At 46.2% G+C, this 23,649-nt stretch overlaps 1 protein-coding gene across 1 annotated transcript in view; it reads left to right on the top strand.

Annotated features, from left to right (window-relative positions):
- Positions 1 to 23,649, top strand: part of DNAH14 (dynein axonemal heavy chain 14) — a 923,784-nt gene that overhangs the window by 253,007 nt on the left and 647,128 nt on the right. Inside the window, exons 23-25 of the mRNA XM_069236199.1 lie at positions 105 to 276; positions 22,643 to 22,747; positions 22,839 to 22,957. Of these exons, the coding sequence (XP_069092300.1) occupies positions 105 to 276; positions 22,643 to 22,747; positions 22,839 to 22,957 (396 nt within the window). The remainder of the gene's footprint in view (positions 1 to 104; positions 277 to 22,642; positions 22,748 to 22,838; positions 22,958 to 23,649) is intronic.

Raw genomic sequence — 23,649 nt, 5'->3', positions numbered from 1 at the left:
TGTTCCTAGGAAAATGCTTTAACTTTTCAGTGCTGCAGAGTAGAAGGTGGTTGCGTGTTTTCCTTTATTACCTGTGTTCTGCTCTCTGTCTCTGATGGTTATAGGCAGCTTCCATCAGAAGCCAAGCTTTTCTCTCAGGTGGATACTGTATGGAAGGAGATAATGCAGCGGACACAGAACCTGCCAAACGCTTTAAGAGCTGCCACAGCAGCAGGAGTCTTGGAACTGCTGCAGACTAACAATGCACATCTGGAGAAAGTTCAAAAAAGTCTGGAGGTAAGTGAAACAAGTGTCTCGAGACTAGCTTTGTCTATGTGCATCAATAAATTAGGTATTTCATACCTCATTAGTTATTTAATAAATTCTATCACATTAGAGTTTTTGCAAAACACTTAATAAAATCACAGTTTCTCTTGGATTCACTCTCTTTACAGGTTCAAAGTTTTGCACCTACCAAGTGCAGTTTGTGGATATGTGAGATTTTAATAAAACACTTCCAATGAAGGGGTAGCTGTGAGCTTAATATAACACTGTATACCCCTTCATGAGATACCACTGTGATGATCTCAGCCTCCATATTGTAGGCATTTGCTTTGTTCCGCGAGGGCACTATCTACATCAGATTTCCCTGACGACACTCCTCATCATTTAGGTGCATTTTATATCACTGTATCTTAAGTGTATATCTTAAAAATCGTCCATGGCTCTGGTGAAGAAGGATCAATATTGGACATTCCTTCACTATTTTATTTATTTTTGACCCGAAAGCAACTGATATCAGAGGGACATAAATTGAATTGAATATTTAATACTTGAGCATCATAATATACAATAAATAGAAAGAAGGTAAAACCATATAAAGTAGAAGTGACGACATGAGCCACATCCCAGTGGGACTTTCCTTAGACCAGTAAGGTCTAAAGAAATATTGTTATATTTAACAATTTATGGCTGAGTTCCACTAGTTACCTTTAAGGCAGTTTGCATTATGTTAGTTATGATATAATGCAGGAACTTCTGAAAATGAGCAGGTTCTCTGAGGCATTGCTATTTGAAATGATGAATGCATCTTTACATCTGATCAGGTTCTCTTCTTTCTAGCATCTTACACTCAAGGGATTTACCTTTACCTCTTGTCAGCTCCTTCAGTGGCGAGTACCCGATTGTCAAAGCTGAAAGACTGCCTGGTGCCATCTGGATAACATTTAACAGTTTTATACCTAGAAGGTCATCTGCCTTGGGCATGAAATGGATCAACAGAGGCCAAAGGCAGATGAGCTTCTAGTTATAAACTGTCTCTGGTAGGTTAGTGAAGGTCTAGCTTTCTTCAACCATTAATACCTAGGGACCTGGAGGCATTGTTTTGTGTTGATGCAGTGGCTACAAGTACTTGATGTTTTCTTGGGAGGAAAGTGTTTTGTTGACATTCTCTAAGACTGTGGAGGAATTCACTCTGTTCATCTCAGTGAACAGATAAGTTGCCCTAGAGTCCCTTCACCTCACTGCGGTTCTTAATAGCGCCCATGTTATGGTTGGAAACTCTGCTGTTTTCAATAAAATGTCTGGGAAGCTAAAGGAATACTGGGCCAATGGGTAGATCATTCTTTTAACGTACTTCCAGAGATCAGACTTTGGAGGACTTCTCTGACGGTCAAGATTATTGGTGTCCTCCTAATCATGGCTTCGAAACCTGCATGAGGTTTCACCACCCATAGGGTATGCAAAGGTAGACATATGAAGCATATAACTATATACTAGGAAATGTTTTACGCATCATGCACCTGACTCCATTGAAAGGTGAATATACATCATCGTCTAAGATATCACTTGGAGCACCTTGCTGCAAAATAGCACTTTGGGCCTCATTACGATCCTGGCGGTATTCAGACTGGCAGGGTCATTGTGGCGGTCTGACCGCCACAGTATGACCGCCAGCACTGCCAGTTTCCCTCTACTGGCAGTGCTGGCTGTCCTAATTCGCCATGGCAGCGCTGAATGCAGCGCCAGCCTGGGTATTACAACCCCCCTCTTCGCCAGCTTTTACATGGCGGTTGCACTGCCATGTAAAAGCTGGCGGAGACGGAGTGCAGTGGGACCCATAGGGGCCCCTGCACTGCCCATACACTTGGCATGGGTAGTGCAGGAGCCCCCAGGGACAGCCCCGTTGCACTTTTCACTGTCTCCTACTGCCACACACATATGCAACCACACACCCACGCAACCACACACCCATACCAAGACACACACCTACACACACAAAACACACACACGCACACGACCAATACACACACCACATCTAACACACATGTGACATCCACACCCCACCCCGCACACACATCACCGCCACAGGCTAACACACATGTACACAACACCACTGACTCACACATCACAATCACATCTACACAGACGTGTTGCCAACCAATAGAACTGCACACCAACACTTTACAACATGTACTGACAACACTACGCAAAGGCTACTCACAACCAATCAACAACACACACCCGTACAATGTACCAAATGTCTCAACACATCCACACAACACAAATGACATAGCCATCACCACCCATACAAACGCACACACAACAACCACACAATGGCACACAACACCACCACAACACATCTCACATCGAGCAATGCACAACTCAGCAACACACATGCATGGGGCTAAACAATCATATCACAGAGACAAAAAACACCAATAGCAGCGACACCTATGGCAGGCTCACACACACACATGCAGCCCATGCACAACAGCTAGCACAACTAACACACACAACTCACACAAACCAAATCCCACAAACACAACACATCCATGTTGAAGGAAAGGCAGGACAAGTATGTCACCATCGATACAAACTGCAGGTTGGTCCAGATATAATAAATTAACAGAATTTTGGCACAAAACTATATACAAAATTAGGCAATTGGCCACTCCATTGTCAATTGTGCCCATGGCACATATGGCACAACACAGTGCCCCAACATGACTTCTGACTGCAAAGTGACCTCCACAGTGTAGGGGCATCAAGGGGGCATGCAGGCACCTCAGGGATGTTTGGGGGGTGGTGATGGTTTGGGCTTGAGAGGGGGGTCCTTGGATTTGGGTCTGGGTTTGGGCGGGGGCTCCTTGGGTTTGGGTTTGGGCAGGGAGGCCTTGGGTTTGGGATGAGTTGAGCCGCCTTAGCTTTTGCCTTGGGAGGTGGCACCTTGCGTGGGGGGAGGTGGACTTTTTAGCATGGGGAGGGGCATGGACAACACCAGAGGTGACAGGGGAGGACTGAGAGGTGGAAGAGCTGGACTTGGGGAGGGACACAGGGCACTTTGGGGAACCATGGGGAGGGGTAGGGACCAGGGAAAACTCATAAAGGAAACATTTGTTAGGGACACAAGGGCAGTCATGGGAAAAGCGTTTGGGAGTGGAGGGAGTGGGAGTGGTTGTAAGATGTGTTCTTGTCGGTGTCCTGGGTGAAGGTGCATGGGTGGATTGAATGTGTGTGCTGGGTGTCTGTTGGGTGGCTGAGTGCAGGCGTTTAGGTGTCTTGGGAGGAGGTGGGAGAAGGTGCTGGGAGATGCCATGTTGGATGGGTGACTGTCTGTGGGGGTGGTGGCTGCAGGTATGGACAATGTGCTGCATGTGGCAGTGTAGGTGGTTCTGGTGAGTGTGCATGTGGTGAATGGGGTGGATGTATGCAGGTTTGTTATTGTGTTGACTGTGGGTATGGTGGTACAAGTGGCTGGAACAGGGAGTGTTGGTGTCGTGCCAGCAGGTGTAAGTGGTGTAACATCTGTGAAGCAGGGGATGGTGGGGGAGTCGGTGCAGGGAGAGGATGTTGTTGTGTGTGCATGTGGATGTTGTCTGTGTGCATGCCGGTGGTGGATCTTGTGGTGCCTGGGTTTGTCACTGCAAACCGTGTCTGTTGAGGTGGATGAATGCCTGTGTGAATCGCCCGATGCTGCTACAACCCGACGCTGCTACAACGCCAATGAACTCCACGCCCTCAACACAGGCTGCTCCGCTGCCTGCTTCCAAGCCACCCCGAGGCTCACCCACTGACCCTTCTCCTGTCGTATCCGCAGCTTCACCTGCCCCCAAGCCGCCAAGCATCACGCCAGAACCATACACAACCACCTCAGCTGCGTTCTCCTCAACACCCGCTCGTCCACAAGTACGCTGTCGAACTCTGGGACCTACTCACCTCATCTTCCCCAGACCTCGCCTTCCTCACCGAAACTTGGATGAACCCCTCCTCGGAACCCAACATCACCATAGCCATCCCTGAAGGCTATAAGATCACCCGCAGAGACGGCACCAACAGACCGGGAGGAGGGATCACCATTGTCCACAAGAACACCGTCAGAATCTCGACCAACACCGATGACACCTTGGATGCCGATGAACACTTACATTTCCAGATTCACATCAACACCAACACCACCCTCAGAGGAACTCTCGTCTACAGGCCCACCAGCCCCCAGCCACAGTTCAGTGACTCCATCACTGACATAATCAGCACCCAGGCCCTTACCTCTACAGACTACATTCTCCTCGGCAACTTGAATTTTCACCTCAAGAACGCCAAAAACAGCAACTCCACCACACTGATCGACAACCTCGGTCTCAAACAACTGGTCACAACGCCCACCCACTCTGCAGGCCACACGCTGGACCCCATCTTCTCCGCCAGCAGCCACGTCACCTTCAGCCATACCACCGAATTTGGAACTACAACTAAGTCAGAATGAAAGTCGTCTTATAATCCGCTATGACACTGTACGGAGAGATTTGAACAAAGACCCAGAATGGCATTTTTGGCTGCATTAATCATCTCCTTTATTAAGACCTTGTGTTAGCGGGATATAATGTTATATAAAAAAACTTTCTTGATTTGCTTCTAGATTGAACTAGATTTCTAATTCATTCCACTTATATATTGTTTGGTTTTCTCTAAAATAGTTATAACACTCTTTTCTTTTCTGCCATTCATGACTACTTTTCAATTTATCATTTCTCCAATGGGCGCCCAGTTGTTTGCATTCTTAGGTCTCCCTTTTCTTAGGTTATAGATTGCCTTTAATCATAATTTTTGTCAAGTTAACGTCATCTAATTTCGCCCTGGGGTAGGATCTGTCTGCTTTTTCTTGATTGCTTCACTTTATAGAATTTTAAAATGATGTAACACAAAGTTTCTCATATTATTCCATTTTAGTCTCCATTATGCATATTTTTTCTATAAACTATAGGATTATTTTGGCCCATTTCAATATGTTGCATGTAATTTTCTGGGATCCTATTTACTCTGGCCCAGAATAATAACAAGGTTTAACTTAACTTTGTTGTATACGCGTGTTGAGACTTTCCAAATAGGACGTCCGATTACCTGTGCATTACTGCCCAATTCTGTCATAAACATTTTTTTACAGTCTTTTTCGATTATTTCCGATATTTGTTATTAATATGCAGTTTCATTTCTAATAATCCCGGGTTTCTCTACCAGTCTCAAAATGGCGTCACCTAAGCGAAAAAGGACTAAGCCAGCATTGGAAAGTCCCTTTATAAACGCTAATACGCGGTCCGAATCCCTTTCAAGATGGCGTCCGACGCGCTTTCGGCAACTCGCTGCCGTTTTCTTTCGAAGGTTATTTTTTTCACAGGTATTTGGGTAAGTGTTATCACCCTGACTATGGATATAGACAATATTGGGTATTGGGACTGTCGTTACTTTAGACTTCTTATAATTACAAGTAACAAGAGGCTTGTTTGCCAACTTTTATTTATCGGGGCAAATGTATAATATGAGGTGAATTGACACTCAATATACGGTAAAATGATTCTTTGAAATTTAGACCTTACCTTTTCCTTCTTTTTATCACCATTTATTGCAATGCATTGTTGTTTTATCTTAAATTATTGTACTGGATGTTTAACTAGGAGACTAGATTTTTTTCTGTCCAAATGAATGAAATTTGTTAAATTTTTCTTTCAAAACTCAGACCAAAGACCATAATGATGTGCTGTAAAATCATGAATATCATACTGGTATGATTATTTACTCTTCGCTACTTTCTCGGGTTTCTTTTAAAAATTTTCACGAATAATCTATCAGGGTTATGGCTTACTCACTTTGCATGGATGTCTTGTAGTGCCAGCAACTCCAACATTTATACTTTTCGTTACGGGTCACCTTTTACGCATTATATATTTTGTTCACGGGTCATCTGTCACAAATGATCTTCTTCACTAATAATCATTATTAGTCAATTTATGGATCAGGACTAACACTATATTCTATTTTCTCTCATTTCACGGAAACTAAAAGATAACTTATCTTTACATCTTGGTTTATTAGGGATCCTTAGTCACTCTTTTAATCTTATTTGCTTTTCACTTTTCATTCTACACTTAAGTCAGAAGTATGGAATGGTCACATCTCTACATGTTATATTGCATGCTTATACTTTACCTATCATTAAACTATTCTCAATAGGTCTATTAGTGACCTTAATCTGTTTATTCCTAATTGATTTCAGCCTTGAGAAAGCCCCAGGTGGAATCACCGCGGGGGCGAAACACGTGTCGGCTGCTGCAACTGTCTTACAATTATTTACTTTCTGGATATATTTATGCATCAATGACTGGGTCTGTTTGGCTCAATTTCCATCTACTGCTCTTGAATGGACTTATGAACTCATAAATAAAGACTGTGCACTCTAAAATTATTTTCATGGGTTCTCATTCTTCATATGGCTTGGATACCACTGAACTCCACTGGACCGACCACCGCTGCATCCACTTCACCTTCCAGAAACCCGCCACTCACCACCACCCACAACAGATCCCCTGCCGCAGCTCGAACAAGATCACTGAAGACAAGCTGATCTCCACCCTTGCCCGTGCCCCACCACCCAGCACCACCGACTCCAACACAGCCGCCCCCAACCTCAGACAATGGATAGATGACTGCGCCAACACCCTCGCTCCGCTCAGGAAACCGTCCAACAACCACACCAGCACTAAGGCCATTTGGTTCACCGCCGACCGTTAGGCCTCCAAGCGGGACTGCTGAAAAATCGAGAAGAAGTGGTGCCACGAACAAACAGAGAGCAACCAAGCTGCCCTCAAGATAGCCATCCGCAAGCACCACCAGCTCATCCGGACCACCAAGAGATCCTTCTAAAAGGATTGCATCAACAACAACGCGCACAGGAGCAAAGAGCTCTTCAGCATTGTCAAGGAACTCGCCAACCCCAGGTCCTGCTCCATCGAACTCCCTCCTTCGCAAGACCTCTGCGACTCCCTTGCCACCTTTTTCCACCGCAAGATCATGGACATCCATGACAGCTTCAACTCCTCGACCCCCATGACCACCGCAGCCACCACTAACCCCAATGCACCCAGCCACACCAACCTCCTTCTCTCCTGGACCCTCATCAACGACGAGGACACCATCAAAACCATGAGCACCATCCACTCCGGATCACCCTCCGACCCCTGCCCTCACCATGTCTTCAACAAAGCAAGTGTCAAGGAGACCAGATCCTCTGGCTTGCGCACGTTCCCAACATGTCCGCCACTAGACAGCTCCAAAGCTCCAATAGATATACCACAGAGCCTGAGAGAGTCCAAGTGGGGGAAAAGGGGATTAGGTAGGGAACAGCTGGGAAGGAGACCTGTAGGAAGCAAGAGGTTAAACAACACACTGTCAAGATATAATCACATTAACTTTCAATAGACTATGGTTCTAAGAGTTCTTATACTGTAATCATGGATAACCTAAGAAATGACTATAACTAGACCTCAAGAAATCTAGGTACCTGGAAAAATCAAGAATGGGTTAATACAATGTTTCAGATGAGCTTTTCAGGAAATATCACATACTGTCTAGAATACAAGAACCTTCTTGAATAATGTTTCAGAATAAACATTGCATTTTTACATGAGGACAAAGGCTATCTGAACATTCCCTGGAAACAACAGGAACTGTACTAGGAACTTAATATGCACAAAGAATGTCACACTTTGACTTAAGCTTTTCAAAGAAATCCAAAAGCTCAGAATAAATGTGTGCACCTCAACAAACACGGCTCACCAACGTTTTCAATGTCATGAAATGATCACGCACACTGCCTATCTAAAAGCCAAACGTTTTATGCCAGGGTTGAATTGCGCACACTGTTGCCGATTCGAAATACACGATGCAAATGCCAGGAAATGATCGCGCACACTGCCGATCCAAAAGCCAAGACTTTTATGCCAAGGATTGAATTGCGCATACTGTTGCCGATTCGAAATACACGATGCAAATGTCAGGAAATTATTGCTCACACTGCCGATCCAAAAGCCAAGCGTTTTATGCCAGAGATTGAATCGCGCACACTGCTGCCGATTCGAAATATACGATGCAAATGTCAGGAAATGATCGCTCACACTGCCGATCCAAAAGCCAAGAGTTTGATGCCAGGGTTGAATCGCGCACACTGTTGCCGATTCGAACAAGAATATGCAAAGGGCATGAAATGATCGCTCACACAATTGCCGATCTGAGTGCCAAGGGTTACATGTCAGAAATGAATCGCGCACTCTGCTGATTCGGACAAGAACATGCAAATGCCATGAAATAATCGCGCACACTGTTTCCGATCTGAATGCCAAGGGTTACATGTCAGAAATGAATCGCGCACTCTGCCGATTCGGACAAGAACATGCAAATGCCATGAAATGATCGCACACACTGTTGCCGATCTGAATGCCAAGGGTTACATGTGAGAAATGAATCGCGCACTCTGCCGATTCGGACAAGCATATGCAAATGCCATGAAATCACACTCATGCACACAGAGAGTTTCACAACTAGGCCCAAAACTCGAATGTCTTTGAGAACGGGGGTCGGGGGCCAAGCCCAACCTCGGCCTTACCGCCCTGCTCAAGGATCACCAATATAATGAGGGTAGGCCTGGAATATCAAGGTAGGCCTCCGGAACAGGAGCTCAGGAAGTTGCTGCTGCTCTGCACCGGGACATCTGAATAGTGAGCACGTGGAGTTGGGCTGGCTCCCTTATATAGAGTCAAGCCCAGCCCAGTCATGCTACAGGGAAAGCTTCTAGAAGGTCCTTGAAAGGGACCACACCCTAACACACTCAGTAAGCCTGCAGCAATACCTTGCAAATGAACAGTTATTGCAAACATCATTATTAGTGTTTTTCAAGGTTAAACTCTGCAATGCAAAAGGTTGACATACTGCATATAAACACAATGCATGAATTATGCTCTTGCATAAAGACTGGGTTTTTGCACTTTTGTCGCCCGAGAGCGCGGACTGTCCTGATGTTGACAGCAAGCCCCATCATCGCCCCCCAACTCCGTGTGATCGTCAACAGTTCCTTCGAGACCGCCACCTTCCCAGAGAGTTGGAAGCACACTGAAGTCAACACCCAGCTAAAGAAACCCAAAGCAGACCCTGGAGATCTCAGGAACATCTCCCTCCTTCCCTTCCCGGCAAAGGTCATCGAGAAGATTGTCAACGGCCAACTGACCCTCTTCCTGGAGGACAACAACACCCTGGACATCTCCCAATCCGGATTCCGCAGGAACCGCAGCACCGAGACCGCCCTCATCGCCGTCACCGACAACATCAGGGCCATGCTCGACAAAGGCGAAACCGCTGCCCTCATCCTCCTGGACCTCTCAGCTGCCTTCGACACTGTCTGTCACCACACCCTCCGCATTCGCCTCTACAACATAGGGATCTGCCACAAGTCCCTGGACTGGATCACATCCTTCCTCTCTGGCAGAACCCAGAGAGTCGGCCACCCTCCCTCCCTTCCTTTCTGAAGCCACCAAGACCATCTGCGGCGTTCCCCAAGGATCCTCCCTCAGCCCAACCCTTTTTAACATCTACATGGCACCGCTCTCCAACATCGTCCGATCCCACAACCTCAACATCGTCTCTTACGCCGACGACACCCAGCTGATCCTCTCACTCACCAAGGACCCCGCCACCACCAAAACGAACCTCCACAACAGACTACATGCCATCGCCAACTGGATGGAGAAGAGCCACCTTAAACTGAACTCAGATAAGACAGAGATCCTCATCCTCAGCTCCAACCGCTCCGCATGGGACGACTCCTGGTGGCCAGCCACCCTAGGAACTGCACCGACACCCACCAACGATGCACGCAATCTAGGTTTCATCCTAGACTCATCGCTCACCATGTCCCAGCAAGTCAAAGCTATCTCATCTTCCTGCTTCAACACCCTGTGTATGCTCCGCAAGATCTTCAGATGGATACCCACCGAAACCAGAAGGACGGTCACCCACCCCCTCGTCAGCAGCAGACTGGACTACGGCAACGCTCTCTACGCTGGAACCACGGCCAAGCTCCAGAAAAAACTGCAATGTATACAGAACGCCTCCGCACGCCTCATCCTCGACACCCCACGCCGCAACCACATCTCAGCCCACCTCAGAGACCTACACTGGCTCCCCATCAACAAGTGGATCACCTTCAAACTCCTCATCCACGCCCACAAAGCTCTCCACAACGCTGGCCCTGCCTACCTCAACGAATGACTCACCTTCCACATTTCCAACCGCCAACTCCGCTCCGCCAACCTCGCCCTCGCCACCGTCCTTCGCATCCACCGAACTACAGCTGGCGGCAGATCCTTTTCCCACCTCACCGCCAAGACCTGGAACTCCCTCCGTGTCCACCTATGACAGACCCAGGACCTCCTGACCTTCAGGAAATGCCTCAAGACCTGGTTGTTCGAGCAGTAGCAATCTCCCCTAGCACCCCATCAGCGCCTTGAGACCCTAGTGGTGAGTAGCACGCTTTACAAATTATTGATTGAATGTGTGCTCTGGATGGGTGGGGGGAGAGGGGTTTGGAATTGGGAAGAGGTAGGTGGAGGGGGACGGCAGACAAAGGGACACTGGTTGCTGTCAGTGAAGCGGCCAGAGCCTGAAAGGATCTCTGCAGGCCAGCCAGGGCACCTTGAATGCCTTCCAGGAACGCATTGCTCTGTTGGACTTGAGCTGCTCTGTTGGACTTGAGCTGCCAGTCCCTGGTGTACTGACCCACAGAGATGGACCTCAGGAGGTCAATAGCCTTCTCACTGAGGACAGCAGGGCTGACTGGGGGGGCAGCTACAGGGAGGGCAGTGATAGGAAGAAGGGTGTCAGACAATGATGTTGCTGGGGTGGTCCCAGATGGGTCCACCACCGCCAGGGCGTATCCATCAGAGGAGGAATCTGAAGAGGATATGGTCGATCTGTTCTCCCCTGGTCCATTCCCCTTACCCTCCGTCCCACTGGTTCCCTCGGCCTTGCTGGAATCAGCCTCCTAAGTCCTGTGGGCTGCTGCTTCCCCACTCGCTTGTGCTCCTTCTCCTCCACCTGATGATGCTGATGCACACAAAGAGAAAGAAAGAGAGGGAGGCAGAGAGAGAAAGATAGGGTGGATAAGGGTCAATACATACCTTCCTTAGACACAAATCAACATGTACATCTCTGACATAACATATCATGGCAGGGCATGTCATTACAATTCCACCCCAAGTCTGCTACTACCTATTGGCCAAGGCAATGATAACTGAACAACAGATGTGCACACAAGTTGACACATTGATATGATGAAGGCTGTGACTCTGCATAGCAGCATTTTAACTGCCAGGGCCATGTCATACATGACATGTAAACACATTGGTGAAACATCAGGGACCTCTCAGGGGAATTACCACATCTAATACCATCATATTGTTGAAATGGCATGTCCAGACAATGATTGATCCCAAAACCGATTTTGCTGGGCAATCTGCCCTCCTTGAATCACATACAGCAGTTTACCTGCACATTTCCTACACTCTGAATTTAAAATATGACTGCACAGTCAGCTTTCATGGCAATACTCCTGCCCCCTTCATGTGGTGGAACTGTGAAGCCAGCCCCACAATCAGTCAGTGGAAGCTACAATACACTATCCAGATTGTCTCAGTTATTGCAGAAGACAACTACCAATAGGAATGCACTAACACCTCTGATACACTGATGTAGATGGATGGAAGTGGTCACACACCATGCTTAGGGTGTCCAGACCCACCCAACAATGGGAAATCTGACTAGTACATCCACTGAAAGGATAGTATTGTCACACATCAACGATAGTAAGTCTGCCAGGGTTACTGATACCCATTGTCGATTTGGCTGTACCATTGATCAAATGCTCATCTTGGTACTAGTAAGCCATCCAATCCCAAACAAGGCCTGTCATGTGCAAGGTTATAGTCAATACTTAGCCCCTTGTGGCTGCTGTGCTACCCTAAAACGCCCATCCACCTCAGGGTAGGCCATCGCCAAAATGCAGGCCATTAGGGGGATCAGGGTCCGACGGACTCCCCTCCCTCGTTGGGGGGATGTCCCCAGCTGGGCCTCTGCCATCTTCCAGGCCCAGCATCTCAGGTCCTCTGTTATGATGTATGAGGGTTCCAGACATCGTGTGTCGCGAGGGTTGAGGCACGGGGATTCGAAGGCCAGTCGGTTGGAGGAGTTGGAGCGGGAGCATAACGCCGGGTTGTGTATTTCACGAAATAAACTTCAATCACAAAGATAATGGTATTTTTTACGTTAATTCTCAACATTTTTTGGTGACAAGGATGGGATACAAACCCACGCGTGCAAAGCACAATGGATTAGCACGATTAAAAGTGGGGGACTGGGTTAAAGTGAAGTCAGGCAGAATACAAGAGGCTTAACTAAGTTCAACAAGTTGGCACTCATTATGTGATATTGGAAAATGGTGACAGGTGGAATTTCAGGAATGTAGCCATATATCAAAAGGGTGGAACAAGTGATAAAGGATTGGATGAAGGTTGTTCAGGAGCAATGTTTATAAATGATGGTGAAGTTTCGAGTGAAACAGAACGGATGTTGTTTAGTGTTTGCGTTGAAGATGTTACAAATGAAGGTGGTGATGGTTTTGTTGAGGGAGTGAATGTGCCCGCTCCTCAGAAGAGGATTAGGAAACCACCATCTTACTTGAAAGATTTCATTAGATGAACTTTATAACAGGTGGTCTTCCTGAAATGAAAATATAGAAAATTCTTAGTTTACTGTCCAAGTTTTACTCTTTATGACATTTTTTAAGTACAGTTTTGTCATTGCATTTCTTTGTTCATATGTTCTAACCTTCGTTTTATATTTTTTTATTTCTTTGTTTCATATTCTCTTGTTGTGGATTATCTTTCTTTCTGCAATTTATTATTGAATGGGAGAAGATGTGTTAGGATGTATGAGGGTTCCAGACATCGTGGGTCGTGAGGGTTGACGCACAGGGATTCGAAGGCTGGCGGTTAGAGGAGTCGGAGCGGGAGCATAACGCCGGGTTGTGTATTTCACGAAATAAACTTCAATCGACAAAGTTACCAGTATTTTTTACGTTAATTCTCAACATCCTCCCACTGCTTTCTGTAGTGGGTGCTTTGCTGGGCATGGACCCCCATGGTTTGCACTTGCTTGACGATGGCACGCCAAATTCCCTTCTTCTGATGGGCGCTGACCAGCATGGGTGACACAGATACAAGGAGAAGGTCATGTAGAGTGGCACCACAGCAACAGGAGTGGACTACACACATCAAACACACCACATGCCCACAAACCTATCGTCATGGCACACGCGCATGTACTCCATGCACCCTGCATGCATCCACTCCCTGTCCGGTGTGGCAAAGCCTTTCACCCTCACACACCCCTATCACACAGGATATGGCATTGGGCTCACCTGCTCCTCTGGTGCCCCATACAGCTGCCCATACAAGGGTAGGACCCCGTCCATAAGCTTCTCTAGCTACTCCTGGGTGAAGGCTGAGGCCCTATCTCATCCAGGAGGTGGCATGGTGGCTCCCAGAGACAGTACACAGCAGCTCACGTCATAGAGGTCTTGCTTGAAGGAGCATCAGAAGTCAAGTGAGCTAGGCACCAGAAAATGGTGGTCACGGCCTCTGCGTATATGGCCGTCACCGCCGGCAGTGATCATCATTGACCCCAGTCTCCCATAGGCAGCAATTTTATCCAATAAGGAGTTGCATGGTGGTTGCGACCGCCTACCGCAATGACAACATACTCCGGTGGAATTAGGCCACTTCCTTCTGTCCAGTGCACGCAGGACAGGCGGCTGCCATTTAGTAACATTTAATGGTTTGTAAAGGAAAAAAAAGTGTGTCATTGTAGGCATATGTTTAAAATGCTTTGTAGGCCTATGTTCTGCCACCATGAATGGGCCCATACATGTGATATTCATGCCACAGTGGTGTACGAGGGGTGATGTAAATTCCAGTGCATGTCCAGTGGCTCGGCGCATCATAGGCGGTGTAACCATATGAGGCACTGGCTTTAGTACATACCTGGTCCGTGCTGGAGCAGTATGCAGCTTTTTCATGGAACATTACACGTTATTTGTGTGACATGCTGTTGGTCAGGGCCTGCAATGGGCAGCTAGGTTGGTTTACATGACCCGTCTACATGGCCAATATGGTATGTGGCAACTGTTGGGGCATGTCCACAGTGTTTGTTGTGTGCAACAAGGATCTTGTCAGCTAGCACGTGTAGAGTGCTCATCAAATTGTACATTCTCTCCTGTCTATTCTAGATACCCTGTATTAGGGAGAATGAGACATGCACCAGTGTACCGCCTCCTGATAGACCTTGCTACCCTGTAGGAGAGACGCATCATCCAGACCTATTGTCTGAATCGTCAGACCATAATGGATCTATGTACCCAGTTGGAGCCTGAGCTATTGCCTGCCATACGTAATCCCTATGCCATCCCTTCTGCAGTACATGTTTTGTCTGTGCTACACTTCCTTGCCTCCGGTTCATTCCAGATTATAGTGGGCTTGGTAGCAGGAATGTCACAGCCCATGTTCAGTGTTGTGTTGACAGATTTACTGTCTACTTTACTGAAACACCTGGACAGCTACGTCAGGTTCCCCCAACGTGTGGATTTGCCTACTGTTCTATCATATTGGATGCATCCCTCACGTGATAGGGGCCATAGATGGCACCCTAATTGCTTTGGTCCCTCCCAGGGCCAATGAACAAGTCTACAGGAACAGGAAAAACTACTACTCCATCAATGTACAGATGGTGTGTCTCGCGGACCACTACATCTTCCAAGTGAGGGCCAAGTATCCAGGATCTGTGCATGACTCCTTCATTCTGAGGAACAGCAATGTCCCACACATGATGGCACAGCTACAGAAAGAGAGAGCTTGGACCATTGCTATGTATGTATTAGGATGTGTGTCACTGTAATGTCAAGTGTCATCCCATTCTGCCATGTGCCTCTACTGGTATTGTGACAGCATCTACCTTTGTCTTGGATGTGAGGGGTCGACTCAGGTCCCTGTAATTGGGGCACACTACCGTTGACCAATCCTTGGGTTGAGGGTTTGGGTGTGATGTTGATGCCACAGGTTGAGGGGGGTTGGATGTGGGCAGGGTGAGGCTGGGAGTGGTGGACCAACCAGGTGTCCCAGATGGGCCAGGCAAGTCGTCAATGTTCATCCATCCTGAGGCGTTGTCCTCACTGGAACCTTCATCCTGGGGAGGGCTGTCTGTCTCAGGCATCCTCTCCATGGTGGCAGGGGTACCTGTGAATAAAGTGGGAGAGTATCACATGGTGGTGGTGTGAATGTTGGTCTCTTTATCTTATGCATACAGTGGCTTGACTTGATTCCCAGTTAGGGCAATGACTGAGGCAGCGCTGCAGACATTGCTTTTGGGTAATGGACAGTGAAATGGGTACCATGTTCCATTGAGGGTTGATGAATGAGGATTGCATTGCTGCATTGCCATGTATAGGTCCTCAGTTGTAGCATCCTATTGGTGTTGCAGGTGCGATAGTTGTACATGCAGGTGTTGCACTGTGATGTGGACATATCAGCTTTTCATGTGGATGTGCAGGTGCATTGTGGGAGTTGTAGTGATGGTTATTGGCAGTACCATCCGTGCACTAGGCAGAGACTGTCTGGGCATTGTGGCTGGGTGGTGATGTGGTATGCAGGGTAGAGGCTTTAGGTGATTGTGTGGGAGGTGTAGTGAAAGATAGGGTGTTGGGATAGCCTGCTGGACCGGACCAATTAGTGCTAGGGGAGTGTTAGTTACTTACCAGAGTCCAGTCCTCCCGGTATTCCAGTCAGGCCCTCAGGATGCAGGATCTCCAAGACCTTCTCCTCCCATGATGCGACTTCTGGGGGAAGCGCACGCCAGTCTTCATCACAGCAATTTGGTGCCTGGATGCCATGGAATGCACCTTACCCCAGGGGTTGCTCAACCTCTTCCGGATGTCCTCCCTTGTGCGTGGATGGTTGCCCACTGAGTTGACCCTGTTGACGATTCTCTGCCATAACTCCACTTTCATGGCTATGGATGTTTGCTCGACCTGTGCTCCAAGCTGTTGTGGCTCTACCCTGACAATTTCATCTACCATGACCCTCAACTCATTGTCTATGAAGTGTGGGTGTTTTTGAAGGGACATGGTGGTTGTTTTGTGAGTGGGGGGTGAGTAGTGGGCAAGGGTGCAGTGTAGGGTGCTTGGTGGGGTGGGGGTGCTTGGTTGTATGTGCTGGTTATTTGTGGTGTTTGTGTGCTGTAACAATGTGTTTATTGTGTCAATGGTGCAGTTGTGTGGTTTGTGCTGAGTGTTGTGTGTGACTGTGCGTATGGTGTATGAGTGCAGTGTCTTTAGTTTGTGTGCTCCTCACTGCCCGTATATGTCGTTTTGGTTGCAAAGGGTTGTGGGTTATGTGGGGATGTGTTTGAAAGTGGTGTGTGTGTTGGTGCGTCTGATGTGTGTCAGGTGTGGGGTATTTGATTTGTCCAATGTGGTGCTGTGTTCTGGTGGAGGCGTGTTTTTGACTGAGGTGGTTCCCACCGCCAATGGTTTTCCACCGTGCTGTGCTGATTTGTGGGTGGTAATCTGGAGGGCGGATTGTGTTCGGCATGGCGTGACGGTGCTGGTGGTGGGACCACCTCTATCCTGGCGGTGACAGGTTTGTGGCTGTATTTTGGCGGTCTTCATTGTGGACTCTTAATACGGCAGGCAGGATACTGCCAGCACTGGTGTTCTTGTGGCACATACAACGCGGCTATCTTGTCAAAAGACTGCCAAACTCATAATGAGGGCCTAAGTCGTAGCAGATAAAGCAAATTTAAAAAAAAGAAACTAACAATGGAAAATGTGATGACAAAATATTAAAAAATAACTATTTTACTATGTATTTTTCTCATTTAGTAAATAAGAAAAATTTGAGGTTGATAATAAACAAATATTGTTGTCTCTAATGTTACTTGGAGTCCCTCAGTAAAGAAAAAATAAACATCCCTGGTGCTGGCAACTTTTCAATAATATAATGTTGCAAATGCATGTTTCATTTGTAAGCACCCTGTTATCTTAGTTTGCATGAATGCTATATGCACACGATGGGGGCCGTGGCCAACCTCCATCTTGGAACTGGTAGTTGAGCGCTACTAGGAGGCTCGTCTTGATTGGTAAATCAGCGACAAATAGTTTGTTAATTATTTTGCCACTATGGTGGTAAGTTGATGATAAAACAATATGAAATATAGTGAAGAGGTACATTGAAAAAATGTTGCATCAACAAAAAGCAAGCCCAGAGTTCTATTGAAAATGCAATCTTGTGTAATATGTCCAGAGCCTATTCCATATATTTAAGACACACATGTGGTTACCCACATCACCCCTGCTGGAGTGCCACGCTCATGGGCTTATTAAATGGAACTGTAACTACATGGATACCAAAGAAGGGGAAAGCAATATATGTTCCTTTGTCTAGGGTGCTGGTGTACCTTGAGACGGCCCTGCATGCATCATATACAATCTGAGTTGCTACAAGCACATACTATAGTGGCAAAACATAAGACAGTGGGTTCAAATCACTGTTATGAGCAGGTGTGACTTACTGTGAGAAATCGGGTAATTGGTTGAAGGTGTGGAACTCCTACTCAAGCAACAGCCACAACCCACTCCAGCGAAGGCGAGCAGGGCTCGGATACGTCTAATTGAAGGCCCATGCTGGTCCAGTGCAGCAGGTTCAGCTGGGCAGTTACAGGGAGGCCCTTGGAGCTTGTTATCTTCCTATAGCTCAGAGCAGGAAGCCAGTCAGTGGCCCTTGTAGTCACTTCAGCCTGGGATTCTCAGACAGCAGGACAGCAAGGCAGTCCTTCTTCTGCGCTATCCACATATCCAGGTGTGTACTGAAGAGTGGTTCTTAGGGTCATATTTTTATACCTGGTGCCCTCTTTTAAGTGGGACAAGCTTCTGTAGTTTCCCATTGCAGAAGTGCCTGGAATGTCCTGCCTCTCTGCCCTGGTCCCCGTCTATCTGGGGGGGCAGTAGGCTAGTGGTAGGTCCTTTGCGTGTGAACTGGGCCAGTGCATTTGAAGTGCAGGTGCTGTAGGTGACAGCTCTGGTGCCTCCATCAAGCCAAGGCGGTCCATCCTGCCAACACCCAAACCCACTATTGTGATACAGTCTGGGAGGAATACACAAAGGCCAACTACACCTAGTCATGTGACTCGAGAACAGGCTTCAGACACCAAATGGTTAGAACTAGAAAATGGCAACCTTTAAAGGTGGCATTTTCAGAATTGTGACTTAAAATCAGGCTTCACCATTTAAGAGATTTTGAATTACAATTCCTCCGACACCAAATGTGAACTTTTGACTTGTTCCCACACACATTGTCACTTATTAAATGTAATACAGTAACCTGATGTTATCCTATGGGAGAGGTAGACCTTACAATAGTGAAAAATGAATTTGAGAATTTTCACTACCAGAACATGTAAAACTTAAAAGTGCATGGCTGACTTTTTAAATACAGCGCACCCTGCGCTATAGCAATTTAGGGCCTACCGTGGGGGTGACATATATATTAAAGTGGAAGGCATAAGCCTGCCAAAATGTTTATTAGCAGGTTGCAATGACAGTTTAAAACTGCAGTCACGGGCTGCAATGGCAGGCCTGGGCCCTGCTTTAAAAGGCTATTTAAGTAGGTGGCACAATCATTGCTGCCGACTCACTAATAGCATTTAATTTATAGGCCCAGGGTACCTGTGGTACCACTTTACGAGGGATTTACAAGTAAATTAAATATGCTAATCTAGGATAAGCCAATTTCAATATGTTTAAAGGAGAGAGCAAACTCACTTTAGCACTCATTGGTAGTGCTAGAGCCAACAAAAACATGTTCAGAAAATAAGAGAGATGAGGCAAACAGGCTGGGGGGGTCCCCGCAGGGAGGGCCATGTCTAACACTTACTCTTAGTAGTACTTTTGGGTTCTGTGGGCCTGATTCACAAAGGTAATTTACACTTTTGTGTTATTAACACCTTTCAGTAAGTTGACTACTTTTTGGCTATTCACAAAAAACAAGTGGAAATTTACTCCAAAAGTATAACTTGCATGTTTTCACCAAATCGAAGAGTCTGTGGGCTATTCACAAACTGCAGGACCTAATCACAAATGTAACTTACACTTTTGAGTAATTTACACATGTAATTTACTCTTACACTTTAAGGAACTTTTCACTTGGATTTTGTGAATAGCCAAAAAGCAGTAAACTCAGTCAAAGGTAAAATTACTTAAAAGTTATCCTTGTAAGAGTAAGCACATCTACTCCTGTAATATTCATTGGGTACTCTTGGAATTTATGAATAACCTAGGGGGCTCTAAACCTAAGTCGCTGTGAGAAATTGGGTTGTTGGCTGACTGGGGTGTGAGCCCTGGTCAAGCAACAGCCACAATCCCTTGCAGGGGAAACCACAAAAAGTCACTAAATTAACCTGTGCTTAACCCTGGGTAGCTTGGCACAAGAAGCAGGCAGGCTTAACTTAGAGGCACTGTGTAAAGTATTTATGCAAACTACAAGAGGGAAAAGGGAGGTATTGTCCAGTACAGTTTACATCCTCCCGATAACGTAACGCAATACTATCAAAGTACACTGTTCCGACATGTTGTACACCACACAGCCAATTAGGTGGGGGGGTACCAGGTCAGGTTTTAGAATCAAATGCACTCACTAACCACTTATCTATAGTATGTTGGGAAACTGTCCCACTAATGGTGATGACCCCCCTAGTTTCAGGAACGGGCCCCTTGGAAACACATGGATGCTACTACTCCCAAGCAATAATATATGTGCTCCTTGGTGTGAGGTCACCCATGAACCCGAAAGTGACTGAAAGACTGAAATTAGGATGATCATCACCATTAGTGGGACAGTTTCCCAACATACTATAGATAAGTATTGATAGGTCACACAAGTGAGGAGCACTCATATCTTCTTAGCATGGACCACGCACGCTTTAGCTCCAGATTAATCACCACCAGATCCGTAAGGACTAATAGGGTGAGAAACATGTCAACCGCAAATTCCTTTAGTGTAGATAGTTGGTCTCACGCAGAATTTGGTTTGCCTCCTCTTTCATAATTCGAGTTGCAGGTTGATGGGATAGCTCAAAGAGCAGGCCATGTATCATGGATGAGCATTGCTGGAGCTGCACAATGGTGGTCCCTGCAAGCGGTTGATGAGTGTAGTGCAAAGAGGCACTGCCAGAGCTTAATGTTGAATGGTGGCACAGGTGCCAAGGTCTTGGTACAAATGGACCCATTTGCATCACAAAGAGCCCAAAAGCTTCAATACAGAAACTTTTTTTATTTTGTAAGTGCCATAGGGAATAATGAACTTGTAATTGGTGGGTGGGGTAGCTGTCATTTTTGTGATGGACTAGCCCATTTGTCAAACTCCAAATCAGGCCCTTAGTCTGTGCATTTTTTGTTGAATTTAACTGAGTAGATCTATATGGATGAATTGGAGTCACACCGATATGTAATGGGTAGCAACATTCTGAATGTGTTGAGGGCAAGGACCCATATATGCTTTGAAGTTGAAGCTGTGAATCTTCAGGGTTACCCTTTGTTTCAATGGGAGCAAATTGGCGTGCCTTCAGGATGGGTTATATAATCCAAGGTTTTCAAACTGAGTCCTAATCTTTTATTTAGTTCTATAATGGTTGTAGCTTTTAATGATTATCTTTGGCCACCTGAATACACTGTGATACTGTTGTCTAAGCATGACAGAAGCAGTGCTCTGGTAAGATGCACCCAGTGGGTGGCTGAAAGGAAGGATACGTACTTTTTGTTTTCCTGTCAATACAGAAACTTCACTACAGTTCTCGGAGGCCACACCAAGGGTCCAGGACCTGAGGGGCACCAATCGGGGGTCAGGAACTTGCTTCAGCAGGGTCCAGGCGCAGGTGCAGGATGTTGGGGTGCCTTTTATGTCCAGGTAGCTCAGATCAGGAGGCCAGTAGACTAGCCCTTGGAGTCACTCTAGTAGCCCCGGGTTCAAGATGAAGGTGAAGATCAAGTTCTCCTCTCCGAGGCAACAAGACAGCAGGGCAGCAGTTCAGTAAAGCAGCAGTCCAGCAGAGTAGCAGTTAACAGGATCAGAAGTGTACTGAAGAGTTAGTGTCTGATGTCCTATTTTTATATCCTGGTTGGAGAAGCTTCTAGATAGTGGCTTTGAAGTGCATGGAAATTCCTGACTCCACTGCCTTGGCTGCAGTGATGTGATAGGTGCTTTGTGTGAAGGCAGAGCACACTCTATTCACTTTTAAGTGGGGCTGTGCTCAGCTCTGCCCCCTCAACCTGCCAGCAGGTGGCCCATCCAGGCACACTTTATGCTTCTATTGTGGGACTGTCTGGGAGGAATTCAAAAAGTCTGTCAGTTATAGTCATTTGACCCAAGGCAGGCTACAGGCACAAAAATGGCAAGGACAGGAAAAATGGCAAGTGGCATTTTCAAAATTGTAATAAAAAACACGACATTACCAATAATTGAGTTTTTCATCACAATTCCAAAGACATGGAATAGCGCTCTGCCCCCAGTTGGAAATTACAGCTTATTAAATGTAATAAGGATTCTCCTATTTCATCCTATCAGAGGGGTAGGCCTCACAGTAGTGAAAAAAATGAATTTGGGGGCTTTCACTACCAGGATATGTAAAACTTAAAAATGCATGTCCAAACCTTTAATTACCTTGCACCCTGACCTATGGGCTACCTAGGGCCTACCATAGGGGTGATTTATATGTAATAAAAGAAGAGTTTAAGACTTGACAAGGGGGTTTTAATCCAAGTCGATGTTGCAGTTTAAAACTGAAGTCAGGCTGCAGTGGCAGGCCTGGGACATGTTTTTAGGTGCTACCCAAGTGAGTGGCACAATAAGTGCTGCAGGCCCAGTGGTAGCATTTAATTTACAGGCCCTGGGTATATGACATACCAGTCTACAAAGGAATGATAAGTAAATTAAATATGCCATTTGGGTATAAGCCAATTTAGCCATGTTTAGGGGAGCAAGTACAAGTACTTGGTTAGCAGAGGTAAAGTACACAGAGTCCTAAGGCCAACAAAAACAAATTCAGTAAAAAAGTGGAGGATAAAGGTAATAGTTTGGAGATGATGCTGCAGAGAAGGCCAGGTCCAACAGTCAGGATTTGTGTGTATCCTTCGCTATAAAACAATTCAGTTATTTATAAAATTACACCCTCTTTTTTGCAGGACTACCTGGAAATCAAACGACGGGGTTTCCCACGCTTTTATTTTCTCAGCAACGAAGAACTTCTTGATATTTTGGCTGAAAGCAAAAACCCTAACATAGTACAGGTAATATTTGGAGGGATGTTGCAGTTCGTTTAGAGGTTGGGCCCAAATAGCTGATCAAATGTTTTACTCTACTCTCTTATCTCCCCTGCAGCCTCACCTTGTGAAATGTTTTGAGAACATACGCGGGATGGATATACAGAAACAGGGAGCGAGTCTGGCAGAAGTGGTGATGATCAGATCTGCTGAGGGCGAAACTATCCCTCTGACAAAGTATACTTATTCCTATTCCCTATTCATTTCATACTTCATATGTTGTGTTGAACGTTTACTCGGTGTACAGTATAAATCGCTTACAGAAATGACTTTGGGCTCAAAGAATTAGACATTATTGCCCTAATCTGAAGACATTAACTACTATTAATTGGGTCTGCGCTAAAGGTGATGGTGGCAAGTGTATTGGCAGATGTTAACTCCCATATGAAGTAGATGAACAACTAATAAGTGTCAGCAGGTGGACTTCAGTTTTTAGGATGACTTTAACCCCTGCCTTTTTATCGCTGCCAGGCCTTTTCCCCCCTCAGGTGGCAGGCCTTTTTTTGGCTATTTGGAGCAGTTCGCGCTTAGGCCCTCATAACTTTTTGTCCACATAAGCTACCCAGGCCAAATTTGCGTCCTTTTTTTCCAACATCCTAGGGATTCTAGAGGTACCCAGAGTTTGTGGGTTCCCCTAGAGGAGACCAAGAAATTAGCCAAAATACAACAAAAATTTCGTTTTTTAAAACAAAATGGAAAAAAAGGGCTGCAGAAGAAGGCTTGTGAGTTTTTCCCTGGAAATGGCATCAACAAAGTGTTTGTGGTGCTAAAATCATCTTCCCAGCTTTCAGGAACAGGCAGACTTGAATCAGAAAACCACATTTTTCAACAATTTTAGCATTTTACTAGGACATACCCCATTTTTACTA

Source organism: Pleurodeles waltl, chromosome 5 (genome assembly GCF_031143425.1).
Source record: "Pleurodeles waltl isolate 20211129_DDA chromosome 5, aPleWal1.hap1.20221129, whole genome shotgun sequence".
Taxonomy (NCBI): domain Eukaryota; kingdom Metazoa; phylum Chordata; class Amphibia; order Caudata; family Salamandridae; genus Pleurodeles; species Pleurodeles waltl.
The sequence above is the reverse complement of the archived record's forward strand: the minus strand, read 5'-3'. Positions and strand labels throughout refer to the sequence as shown.